The 14,029-nt window shown below is 39.2% G+C and overlaps 1 protein-coding gene across 1 annotated transcript in view; it reads right to left on the bottom strand.

Annotated features, from left to right (window-relative positions):
- Positions 1-408: 408 nt before the first annotated feature.
- LOC138332023 (uncharacterized) overlaps positions 409-14,029 on the bottom strand; it is a 29,677-nt gene continuing 16,056 nt past the window's right edge. Inside the window, exons 3-5 of the mRNA XM_069279951.1 lie at positions 5,281-13,521; positions 4,663-4,856; positions 409-4,109 (exon numbers count right to left, since the gene is read on the bottom strand). Coding sequence (XP_069136052.1) covers positions 2,884-4,109; positions 4,663-4,856; positions 5,281-13,511 — 9,651 coding nt within the window. The 5' untranslated portion in view covers positions 13,512-13,521 and the 3' untranslated portion in view covers positions 409-2,883. The remainder of the gene's footprint in view (positions 4,110-4,662; positions 4,857-5,280; positions 13,522-14,029) is intronic.

Here is a 14,029-nt window from a genome sequence, read left to right as displayed (position 1 = left end):
TACAGATTCATTTTAGGGTAGTACTTGTTAGGTTTCTTCTGTTTTCCTTATTATTATTATATTTACATTGCCATTACACATTTATAAACCCTACGTATGGACAGTGCCTATTATCTAGCCTAGTTTGGTGCATCCTTAAGATCTCTTGAAACTACACCAGCTTTTTAATTGGTCAATTGTTTGTGGGTTGTTGGGGGTTTTTTTTGGTGTGTTTTTTTTTGGGAGGGGGGATGGGAGGAGGCGGTTCCCAATAAACGATTGTGTTATTTGTGCCGTTTAGAAGATATATATTTCAAATTAGTTCGCGTTAGAAAAGTTGTAAGCATATTTTTCTGTTTGAACGACGAGGGACAAAAGACGATTCATTACGTCACTAGAATCTCGGTTAAACCAAACAACAAGCCATCGTCAACATTAACAATTTAATAACATTTGTACAAAAAAAAAAGAAAAATAATGACTTCAGTTTTCCAACAACAAATTAATTGTGTCCATGATTTCAAACGGTCGTTCTGTAAGTTTTGGCCATGTACATATATGCTTTCAAAGTATAGAGAATTGTTTATACAAATGCATGCAAGAGAAACATGATCTGAAGAGATTCAATCTAGTAGAACATTTTAAATTTATCCATCCTATCCTCAGAAGTAAAAGCAAATATAATAGCATGCTGGTTTCATTCATGTCTTTTATAAGCTATCTAATCTAGTATTCATAGGATTTAATGCATTTCAGAACATCCAATCCGATTAAAGCAAAGTTTCCGTGTTGCGTAGCCAGAAGGACGCTTAGATAAAGTAGATAATTGTTATCAGATTACAGAATAAATATTTCCCAATGCATTCAACGTAGTCATCGTCTGATTTACAAGAGCTGTTGGAGAACAGCAAAGCTCGCCTATTCAGAAGAAGTTAAGCTTAAACAATTGACGAAACAGAAACTTGCTCAAAAACTTTAACGTGAAATGGGACGCCAACGCTGACGCCGACGCCGGGGTGCCAACATTAGCTCCCCCTATTCTTCGAATAGGCGAGCTAAAAATGTTGAAATGACCCCTGGTTATTTTAGATACCGTTAGATTTGCATTGTCTTGGAAGGTTATGTTTCTGCATGAGACTGGAATACAACCGGATGCTAATCGCATAATTATAACCAGTCCCTTGAGAACGTATTACCTTCATAGACTGATGGCTAATTCGTACCCCCTTCAAATCATCTTGCTAAAATAAAAAGACCTCACCCAACAGACAAAAGAGTTTTGACTTCCTTTAAAATTCATTAAAATATATCATGGTTTTCGCTTTCTGGAGAAAATCTAAACAATTTGTAGAGAAATTATTTAGCATTGGAAAATAGCACCATTCATAAAAATACGCCCTTATACTGCGAAAAAAGCAAAACAGAGCTGACTGTTCGAGTAAATGAAAAACAAAATAAAATATCAATTTTTACCAGAAATCACACAAATAATTCCTTGTTTTTAACGACATTACGCAAACGCAGCGCTACTACGTAAAAATATTTAACATTAGCATACTAGTATACAATGTGTAAGATTTTGGTACAGATACTTCAAATATTTGGATAAGTTTTGGTCGTTGCTGAAGTAGACAAGGGCACTACTTCTGTTTACCAGATACACAGGCAATTGGACAAACTAAAGCACTATGCGTAACAATGGACTGAAAAATATTTCATATGAAATTAGTGAGATATATACTGTCATGATAATTCTTTTTGTTGGCTAAAATAATCTCCAGAGAAAATCCAAAGAAAACACATTTGAAACTGACACAACCTCATGATCTGCTACAGAAGTGGTAGTTTAATAAAAGTACTAAGCTGAATAGCTCCTTCATAAAATTAGCTATGAATAAAATGCCTATAATTCATTCTTATCACATAGATCACATGAATATAACGAAAAGGCAGCAGCTGATAGGATTATTGTTCGTTACATCCAACATCCTATTTCGTCAATATCTGGACATTCTAGATATTTTTAAACAGTTTTGTTTTCACGTCCCGATGCAGCACTATTTACATGTAACAATTGTAATACAAGCGCAAGTATATCTTATGAACACTTCAATACTTTACCCTACATGTATTAAATGTATGATTCCGTCACCATCCTCGGAAGTCCTTTGTTCGCCGGTTCCACATAACACATCCCGCCAGTATATTGGTGTAATGCATTGCTTATGGACTCGCACAACGCGTACGAAAACATCATTCACAAAAAAAATAGATGCCCAATAACTCTTGTTCATTTGATTTTGACTTAAACTGGCCTAGAGTAAACAGGATAGATATGAAGTAATCTCACATAAATTATTACATACTGACGCTCGAGTATACACATGTTTGAAATGTAAATGATTTTCTCAATGATTGACTATTGAAACAGAATGTCACTGATGTCACAGTTCATTAATAATTAATCTAATAATAATATGATCTCTATTCAAAATCATTCTATTGTGAAAGCTATGGCGATAGAGGAATCAAATTATTTCTTTGTGTATGAACTTTCGTGTCAAACACCGATAAACGTACACAATGGAAATTGTTCGCGAGATTTAAATTTGTCTTGATAGACTTGATAATGCTGCAGTTATTGCTACGATATGTTAAAAAGCGACGTATTTACACACATATCCATCCATATCCTCGCAGCAGTCTGCTGTTGATTATCTGATGCATACAAATGCACTGCGCGTATCTGTACTCCGATATCCACACATAGTAAATATCATATTGAGTCCGCCATTTGTATTTCATTACCATATTGCTAATTTTAAACGAAGTTCTCCCTATTTACAATACTGAAGACACCGTGAGACGTAATGAACATCCTTTTAAATCATCCTAATATAAATGCTACACTTCATCGATAACTTCAAAGCCTTGGGATTCCCATGCTGGCTCACTGTAAGAAGCTCGCGAGGTATCGAGGTCACCTCCTTCTTCCGCGGTATCCATTTCCTCTTCTGTTTTCTCTGACGATTGTCTCGCTGGTACCTCTGATTCGTCATCGTCTTCCTCCATCGCTGAAGCGTATTGTACAGTAGCTTCCTCCTCTGTGTCTAATGCCGATTCGAGCGTGATGTTCTCATTAGCATTCGAGTCTGGTAGTGACTTGGCGTCTGCTGATTCCTGGCTCACACTTTCAAAGTCCATGTCTATCAAACTCTCATCGGCAGTTTCTACCTCTTCCGATTCATCGCCTTGTGATAAGGGGACATCACTGACATCACTTAAATCATTTGCATGATCTACTTTATTGGATTCTGAAGTTTCTTGCTGGTAATTCTGTTCCAATTCTTCTCGCACATTATCCTGGTTATCATCAACAGTGGCCTCAGCATTACTCGAGATATTTTGATCGTTATTATCAGTGTCTGTGGAGGTTACCATTGTACTTATATCCATTTCCTCACCTGTTGTTTCTTCCTGTGTTTGCTTATCTTCTTCAAGTTGTTCTTTTTTTACGACATAATCATCATATTGGTCGCCATACTCATTATTCTTGTTCTCTTCCTTCACTTCATACTGGTCATCCAAGGCTATACCAAGATTGCTTGCCACAACAGAAAACCGATCGTCAGGAATGTTATCCAGGTCTACCACCGATATGTTAGATTCAATCAACAATTTCTCATAATCTGCCGGACCAAGTGTTAAGAAGTCAACGAGCTTCACCCTGGGATCCAACTGTACGAGTGTCACAGAATCTAATTGTAAAGTGTCATCGATCAAACAACTACTGCCAGATTCCCTGGACACTTCCACTGGCTTATCCGGATGAGCATAGGCAACATGGGTTTTCACTTTCCCCTGTGTGTACTGTGAGAAGTCACAGTATGGACAACTAAACGGTCTTGTCGCAAGGTGTTTCTCCATGTGAGCGTTGAAGTCCTTGTCACCAGCGGCTAGGTATGAGCAATAGCCACACTTCAGACGAGATTCAAGCTGGGTTCCCGCGCTTAACCATTTGAAGCCACCATGGACTGCCAGATGCTGACGATAATGATACAGACTCTGGCTTGAGTAGCTGCATATGTGGCAAGAATATTGGACGATTCCCGTCTCTTCCTTTATGCTTCCTGTAAGATTAAAATCATACTAATTTAATCAAAGAGTATTACCGTTTTTTAAATATTGCATGAATCAATATTTCACAATCTCAAGCATATGGTTAAGTACTTCATGGTACATATTTAAATGATCTCCGGCAATATTAAAAAGACCATATACCACCTTCTCTCCATGCACAAATGATCATAGAATCAAAACTAAGAACATAAACTTCAAAACGAAGATCAGTGATAGTAACAATAGCGGTAAATGGAAAACCACTCAGCCTACTGAACTCAAAATCGCGTGACAAAAGAGACAACATTTCGTAACTTGTTCTGTTTTTCTATATTACAGAGTTACCTCCCTTGTGAATAAAAAGCCATTGTGAAATAATTATTTTGAGAGCGAATATCACTTTGTTTTCCCTGAAATGTATGATGTTACGCTCGCAAGCACATGACGCCACAATGAATACCTACCCGTAAGGGCAGATAACTCTTGCAATATGCAACTAGAGAAGACTTCCTATCGACAGAATAATTCATAAACACAATTACCCCAAAACATTATACAACATACCTGTGATGCTTCCTGAATTTGACTCAACTTCAAACTCGTTGTCACTAGACTGATCTATCTTCCTTCGTTTTTCTGCAGGCTCGGATGAATCGGATGTAGCTGTGGATGTAGGTAACCCTTTACTTTGCCTCTCGTCTATCACATACACTGGTCTGCCTGGGTGTTGCTTCCTGATATGGGTCGTCACCTTGCTCCTGTAATATTGAGGTTTTGATTACTTTTACATCTAAAATATCAAAATAATATTCATCTGTATAAAACAAAACCCAATGTAAATAGTCTTTTGCAGGCTATCTGACCCACGAACACTAGTATTGCGAACTCCACTTTTTGTGAAGTCAAATATATTTTCATTTTTTCACTAAGAAATGAAAGCTTATTTCTATTTCTTGTGAATATCGGTCATATAAATGACATCCACCAGAAATTATAATACTTAAATTGTATAGCTCTACCAATTCATTCAGTATGAAAGTATCCGACGGATCAGAAGTACTCGTTAATAATCCTAACTTATACTTTCTCATATTGTAATTTCTACGAACACTTTGAACAGTGCGGACAAACAAACAGAGCGGGCAATTCGCAAGAAATTGACACTATAGAATAAAAACATACCTTGGGTAGCCATGTGTAGAACAGTAGGGGCACCTGTAGATCGAGTTCATATGATGATAAACATGGGAAATCATTGTATTCTGCATGAGCGTATTGTATGGACAGAGAAGACAAGTGAATCCAGACTTTCCGGCCTTATTATTGTAGAAAGCCTTGTACATCTTGCTAGGAATAAAATCTTCAATTGCAGAATTTTTCATGTTCGCCATTGTTGGGTAATTCTTCTTGAATGTTTGAGACGGTGCTGCAGCTGAAGCTGGGCTTAATTTGACGGGCGATGATGAAAATGGAAAGTCTTTTGCCAGTCTTGCTGCTTGTGACTTCTGTATGGAAAGTTTTACAGGCGAATGAGAATCCAATAGCATTTCGATTTCCTGTTCTTGTGCAGCGTTTCTCTTGAACAAAACCTTAATAGGTTTACCAATGTGCTGCTTTTCAATATGTCGCTTCACGCCGTCGTTTTTCTTTGTTTGATATCCACAATATCCACATTTATATGGCTTATAATCAAAATGACAGTACAGATGTTGTCGGACAGATGATCGCTTTCCAATGTAATCACATTTGGCACACGTGTACCTTTCAGATGGTCTTTTCTCACCATCTGGCACGCCTTTTTTGGTCCTTAAGTAAAATTTCAACGGCATATCTAGATGACTATCCCACGTGTGCTGCTGTATTTTTGACACGTAGGCTGTTCGAAAGATTGTACAATGTTTGCAAACCATAAGCATCCCCGCGTGTTCCGATTCCATGTGATTTTGGAATATTTTTGCGTTGGACGCTTTCAAATTGCAAGTTGAACAAAAGACAACCTGGGATTTCTCACCGTTCTGTTTAGGAACGTCTTCAGTGTCCTGAGGGGGGGTCTTCGTGGTACTCTTTGGAATACTTGTTGTACTGGTGCTGGTATCATCATCAAGCTGAGACAACTCCTCCTTTGACATTTGGACATAACCTCCTACTTTGATCGGGATGTGGTATTTCCTTATCTTGGCGGAGTTGGGACATATTGTAATCTGAACGTTCTTATTGAGATGTTTTTCTGTCAGGTGAAACTCAACAGCTTTTTTGTCGGTGTTTTTTAATTTACATCCGGAACATCCATATAAGGTTTTTGTACAAGTTCCTTTTTTCAAATGCCTGTAGGCGTTTGAAACGGAATTACTCTTATTGCCACATTCCAGACATTTCCAGAAGTATCTTATTTCTACACGAGATTTCCCCTTTGCGGAATTCTCCGAATTCAAACTGCTTCCTCCTTCTGAAACATTATCTTCTCCGTCTTTAGAATCCGCCGGTGAATCTAGTGTCGAAGTCGGTGAAGCTATTGCTGGCTTGCGAACACTCGGAATCGGGGAATGCCATTGAGCAGGTTCTAACCTTCGCACAATCACCGGTTTTCCAATATGTCGTCTTCTCATATGTCTTTTCGTATTGCATTCATTATTTGAGCGATATTCACAGTACGTACACCCGAACGGACGGGCATTACTATGCTTCTTTACGTGTCGCAAAAGAGCTCGCTTTATAGGATTACTGAATCCGCATTCCCTACACATGTAGCGGTTTCCTATTCGTTTTATCAAAATCGAAAGGCTGGTACTTGTCGACATGGGCGATTTTAATTTTGAAATTTGGCTTTCGTTGTTTGGCGTAAGATTTGCCTTTGGAGGCAAGTCATGATCTTGGTCAGCTGCATCCGATTTCACACTTTTCCCACCAGTGCTTCCGACACTTTCTTTAGAATCTTGCTTTTTAAACGTTGGGATAGTATACTTCCTCATTTTGGCTTCCCTTTTCAATGTCACAATTCTAGATGTTTCACTTCCCGGGTGTTTTGTTTCTATATGTAGCTTAACAGCTCCTGGTTCCAAATCTTTAAACTTGCAGGTGGAGCAACCCAGCATCGGCTGCGAACATTCTTTGGAGAAGTGTTTCTGTATCGACCAAATGCTTTTGAATTTGGTATCACAGACAAGACATTTGAAGACATGTCTATATTCTGGAGTATCTGCGTTTGCTGTGTCTTCGGCTGACGGTTGGCTCACTGTCGCTGAAGGTTGTTTTGCCTGCGGTGATGGCTTGGGAACTTTCGGAACCTTTAGTGCTACCGGGCTCGTAGAATGTTTATCTGGTTTTAGGGTCAGTTGAGGGTCAATATTATCCGGAGGATCATCTGTTGTTGGCTGACCATGTTTTCCTGGGTGATGAGTTCGGATATGTTTTAGGCAGTCGTGTCTCCAGTGAGATCGATATGGACAAAATGGACATCCAAACCTTCGGAATCCTGAATGAATCGTTAAATGGTTCAGCACTGTAGCCCGTGATGTGCTTGTGTAACTGCAGATTTTACACTTGTAAATATCTCCCATCTTTTGAATGTTTGGGTTATCTTCTACAGGTGATTTATTATACACCGGCGATTTTTGCAGATGCTTGCTCACAAAACTAGGTTTAGGTTTGCTTGTTGTCGACTTTTTAGCAGTTGAAGATGATTTCTTCTTCACGATATCATATGATGGCGATGTTTTGATGGTCAAAGGAGGTACTTTGGCTTTAAATGGGGAGCGGTAATTAGTTTCAGAGGGCTGAAAATCATCTCCACTATCACAATCTCTACCATCTGTGTTGGCATGACAACTATCGCTATCTTGCATCCTGGTGAAATATTCTTCCTCCTTTATGCTATGAATAGCTTTGTTGATTTTACTTTCTAGGTCCGTGACGTCCATCTGAACGTGTTGTATGGGTTTCCGATGTATCTTCTGTATGTGGACAACCATCGACGGAGACTCCAATGTACCATGACTGCAGTAGGCGCATTTGTAAAAAGAAACATCCATGTGTTGAAGTATGTGCTTGTGCAGGACATATCGACCAGAAAATGTGTCTTGACACAGCTTGCATGTAAATTCAGAATTTGTTTCCTCTTGAATAAAACAAGGTCTCAATTTCAAATGAAGCAGATCTCCTCCAAGAAAGTATAACGGTGTTTTCTCTTTTGGCTTTTGCACTTCCTCTTGTATCAAACTACCATCTTCTGCTAATAATGGTTTCCTGTCTTCCATCTGAGGACTGGGTGTGCAATCACTTTCCCCGTCCGGGGACGGTGAATGTGAATGTGACTCATTAGACTGTGATGAAGATGTTTTCTTTCCTATCGCAACTTTCAATAGCTGTCGTTGCTCCTTCGGTTGCGCTTCATAGCATGGAGACAGATTAGGGTGTGTTTTGATATGTCTAAGTAGGTCTATTCTTCTTATTGTGGTAAATGCGCACTCGGTACAATCTACTGGCGGTTTAAATACATTCCCAGAAGGAACAACGAATGGTTTCTTTGGTCCTTGGTAAGAATGTTGGGAGTTCTTATGACGAAGCAATTCTGCTGCATCATCACAACTGTATGAGCAGATATCACAATGATGGGAACAGATTGACATGTCATTAATTTCAATGTCCTCATTCTCCTCCATATCCTCTGGAGACTCTGGCCATTCCTGTCCATGGGGTGGAAGATAAACCCCAGACGCAGAAATGATATCAACCCTGCGTTTAACGCGAATGATTTTCCCGGGGTGCTTTTCCTCACTATGCCTACTCACGAATGCTTTGTATGTTGATGAATACGCACAGTAGTGACATTTATATACCAGGATATCCAGGTCTTTATCAACTACATGCGATGCCATGTGCCCTTTCAGTGCTGGTAGACGAGAGCAGTATTTACCACAAAGCTTACAGCAGAACCTCTTTTTCGAGCCGGGGTTAACTGAAGCTAAGTCTTTTTCATTTAGATTTTCACCGAATGTACTTCTAACTGTCTGTGGTTTCTTTGTATGGGGTTTTGGAACAGAACTTGAAGGAAATGGTTGATCTCTTACTGTAGCTGCATCATCATTATCATCATTATGCCCAAGTTGATGTTGCTTGAATAATTCCTGGTCACGTGTTCCAAACAGACATTTGTCACAAAAGTAAGCAGAGACAGATACTTTCAGTACTTTAGTAATGTAGTTAATCCCTTTATTGGTCTCACTGTTGTGGGTTTTGCTCATGTGATGACCGAGAAATTCTGTCACGTTTGTTTTGAATGTACATAAAGTACAGAAGAAAACCTTCACCTTGTGCTGTCCTTCATGTAGATTCATATGACATGATAACTTGCTGAGTTTGTCCATAGCTGCTGGACAACAAGGACAAGAGAAACGTCGTTTCCGTTCATATTGACCCCTTTTGTGAAGAAGCTGGTGCTTACGCAGTAGTCCCCTTCCTGAAGCAAGATAAGAACACTCAGAACAGCGAATTATTTCGGCACTAAGGGACTTCAGCTTTGATTTGTTTATTGCCATGACTTTAACTGCATCACGCATATCACCTTCTGCAGCAAGTTTCGTGAGAGAACCTTTTGCTTTTGCCATTTCTGACAGTCGAGCAAGATGAACAGGTTCTTCTTCATCTGCCTCTGTGTCGTCACAAGAGTTATTTTGACCAACAGAATCTGCATATCCATCATCTTCATCATTTGCGTCGTCCATATACACAGATGGCCATGGCGTAACATCAGCGGGTTTTTCCGGAATCCCGGGAGCTGGCACAGCAAATTCGTTATGGTCTCTCTCTTGACATACCAGCTGGCTCGCAACAGTAATTTGTCGTGGTTTTCCTGGATGTGCCTCAATAATGTGTGCAATAATCGTCTTCCTGTTGCTATCTTTTGCTGTACAGTGCGGACATGCAACAAATTTCAGAATATTTGCCTGTATGTGAGTAATGAGATCCTCGGCGGTGGGAAACAACATCTGACATGATCGACATTTGAATTTGCTTGTATTTGGGTGAAACTTGTTCCAGTGCTCCCGAAATAAATCTACTACGTTAGTTCCGTAGAGGCATGCTGGGTAACTGCACGTGTACAGAATGAATGAAGATGCTTTTGAGTGAGTTAGCATATGTCGCAAATGGCAATCCTCCGTCAGACTACCATGTCCACAGTGTGCACATTTATATTCATCAGCATCAGAGTGCCAACACATCAAGTGCTCCCTATATTCCCCAGATGTAATGCATGCGAATCGGCAGTCAGTAAAGCCACATACATAGAAACTTCCATTGGAAGGAAATTTCGACGTTATATTTTGAACAGCTGTTGCCTTGGTTGGATTTTCTGAAGAAGTATTTTCTTTGTTGAATTGTGTGGCTGTTATCACTTCCTTTGGACTTGCCGATCTTCTAGAACCAGTCATCACTTCCATTGGACTTGCCGATCTTCTAGAACTAGTCATTAATTCCTTTGGACTTGCCGATCTTCTAGAACTAGTCATTAATTCCTTTGGACTTGCCGATCTTCTAGAACTAGTCATTAATTCCTTTGGACTTGCCGATCTTCTAGAGCTAGTCATCACTGCCTTTGGACTTGCCGATCTACTAGAACCAGTCACAGCTGTGGGTGATATGCAGCTATTTAAAATGCTGGAAGAAGGTTCTTCATTTTTTTTCAGTGTTACGGTTGGGTTATATTTACTGATTTCATTACCATCGTACGTTTTGTCAACAACATCATTAATGGATCCTTGTAATTTCTCAAAAATGTTTCCAGAGTCTTTAATTTTCATCGTTGGAGGTGAATTTCTTTCTTCCTTTGCTTCATCAGCTGACACAGTTGGATCGGTGTCCTTCTCTGTCGTCGGTTTTGGTGACTCACTAAGACTATATGTCGATGCTATCTTTATTTGCATACAGCTATCTTCCTCGCTGTTTGGATTTTCTTTCATTTGAACATCAGTGTCCTTGGTAAGTTGTTGAGCTTCAGCAGGGTCGTCATCAGAATCAACTTCAATGACATTGGTTGATTTTTTATCTTCAACTTCACTGATTGCTAACTTTTTCATGACTTCAGTAACCAAAGCACACTTTGCAAAGTCTCCAGACGAATAGCTGTTTGGACACTTTTTACAAATCGGAGGCAGTCCATGAAAATGCCTCCAAATGTGTCTACTAAAACCATCTTCCGTCTCATTTTTCACCTTGCAGTATTTACAAACATAAGACGATCCTTCCTTGCGAAAGGAAATACGGCAGCTCTTTTTTGAAATTCCCTCTGTCAAGTCAATGACTGAGCCCAATTTCTCATTTGCGTTCGATTGTTTTGATTCTTCGCTTTGGGTAGAGGTGATCATCTTTCCTGCCTGAACATTTTGTATTGTCGCACTACTGTTAGCAGCAGAGTTCAATGGTAATGGCCGAGTTTGGGAGCAAATTGTACTAGAAACAACAACTTGTTGTTGAGCTGCCAGGCTTTGTTGCACTGTCGTAGGTGTTGGAATAAGACTTTTCAAAATACTCTGAGGATGAATTACCGGAGATGATGGTGTACTGGTAGACGCCGGAAGAACAATAATCTGTTGCTGTGGGGTTTTCTGTGGTACAACATTATGTTGGTTCATCACAATCATTGGTTGTTGAGGTCTATTAATAGGCGGGGTGTAGTTTCCTAAAATTGAAACTAATGGTTTAGCAGGTTGGATGGCAGGAGGAGGGGGCTTTGGTGCCATCGTCACTGGAACAAGGATGAATGAGGAAACGTTCACTGTAGAATTAGGAACATTGGAGAGTTGAAGTGAAGAAGTAACGGTACAGCTCAATTTAGGACTACCATGGATTTGGATTTTTTCCGGGGCAGGTTTTTCCGTCTTGTCTACTGGTTCTAATACAAGTGGATCTTTCTTCGACGGACTGGATTTCATAAAGTTTTTCTGTTGAATAATTGAAGGTCTTTCAAGTTTCTTCTGAGGAGATGTGCTTTGACCGTTTCCAGAGTTTCCTTTTGAATTTTGATCTTTTGCTGAAGATGCCATCGACATGTTCCAAATCTTCTTATCAAGCAATCTTCCCGTCAAGGAATACTTGGAATCTTTGTGTAGCGTTTCAATTATGTGATTGATTTTTTTCGATCCCCGTAAGCCACATTTCACTTTTTTATCACCATTATGTAGACTACTGACATGAGCTTCTATTGAAGACTTGCTTTCAAAAGTTGCAACACATTTCAAACATATATAAGGTTGCGCTAGCAAGTGGAAAGCAATATGCTCCTCGAAGTTCCGTGCACTCTTTGTTGTATAAAGACATGCTTCACATCCATAGCGATCTGACTTGTATTTGAAATTAATTTCTCCTTTCATAACTTTCACAACTTTACGTTTACTGCAAATGACTTCGTGGGAGTTCAACATAGCTTCCTGATCAGTTGTAAATGAACATTTTGAACAACGCATCATCCCTATATTTGACCACATTTCAGTAGCGTTCCTCTCAGGTTTGTTGTTGGGCTTTTTATCCACTTTATCTATGTTACTACTCTGCGTTTCCAGATCATGAGATACAACACTAGTTGTATTTTCAACGTTATTCTCTCCTGTCTCTGTGGCCTCTCTGGATCCCAGATCTTTGGAATTTAAACTGTCCACTACTTCCGACGATAAGTTGTTTTCATCTGAATTCGGAGCTGTAATGGGTGGTTCCTCAGTATTCTGTAATCCATTCTGCACCGAGAGACTTTCATTTGTTGTATTAGGTTGGTTGTCCGTTGATAAATGGTCAGTTGATTCTGATGAATTGCCAGAATTAGACATTTGCTTCTCTAACTCACGCAAACTGTTTTCAAGTCTTTCAAAATAATCCAAACCAATATCTTTACTTGCAACTTCAACGATTGGTTCGGACTTCGACTCATCTTTTACTTGTTCATTTTCACAGGTATCCATATCTTCTTCAATACGTTCTTCAGCATCCATCATTTCAAATTGTTCCTCACTTTCAGTTTCTTGAATTCCATTCTTTTCTTGATCATCGTTTTCTATCTTCTCTGCATCATCTACTGACAGATTGGTGTCATTAATGTCAATGACAAGGACTCTCTCACTATCCTCACTCTCTACTAAACTTCTTGTTTCAGATATCAAAATGCCTTCATTTAGTTTTGACGCATTACTATTTTCTTCATTACTTTCGTCTGGATGATGTATCGTTGCTACCGACAACTGTTCAGGTGGAGCATCACCCTTCTCTGTTATCAATTGTGATTGGTCTGTCACAGTGCTTACATGTTGCAATACCTCATCTGTCATGTGTGATACAGGTGACCCATCTACTTCATCCAGCTTTAGATCCATATCCACATCTGACTTGGCAGACTCATCAGTTAAACCAGGAGGATCATGCGTTTCCATTCCACAGCCCCTGCAAAATATAAAACAAGAATCAAATTGAAGTTGGCTTACTGTAAATTATAAATATGTTGCATGCCATTTACTATCAGGAGTTTTGGGATAAAAGTAAATCCAAGACTACTTTTCAGTACTGTACATTTCAGATGCTTAAGTATAGCTGCAGTACAACCTATTATAATATTTTACAAATCTTTGCAATAATGATCTTGACTAATGACAACAAAACCAACTAGAACTGTAAGCCAATTGTTAAGTAACATTCCAACTGCCCCTCATCTGGGAAATATAGGACTACGTCTGCTCACCAATGATCCAAATACAATTTTTGTTTGTTCATTCTGAAGTTTCAATGATAATCATGGCAACCAAATGATTTCCTGATGACTATAACCATTATATTTGTCTTCCTTTCAAATCCCTATAGAGCATTTTTCAGTTTTGATTGGATAATATCTAAAGTTTGACTTTAGTGTTGTCTCCATGGTATCCATTATTAAACTTCATTGCAAGGGCTTCAT

Source organism: Argopecten irradians, chromosome 9 (assembly GCF_041381155.1).
Source record: "Argopecten irradians isolate NY chromosome 9, Ai_NY, whole genome shotgun sequence".
Lineage (NCBI taxonomy): Eukaryota > Metazoa > Mollusca > Bivalvia > Pectinida > Pectinidae > Argopecten > Argopecten irradians.
Note: the sequence above shows the minus strand (reverse complement) of the source record. Positions and strands in the feature narration are given on the sequence as shown.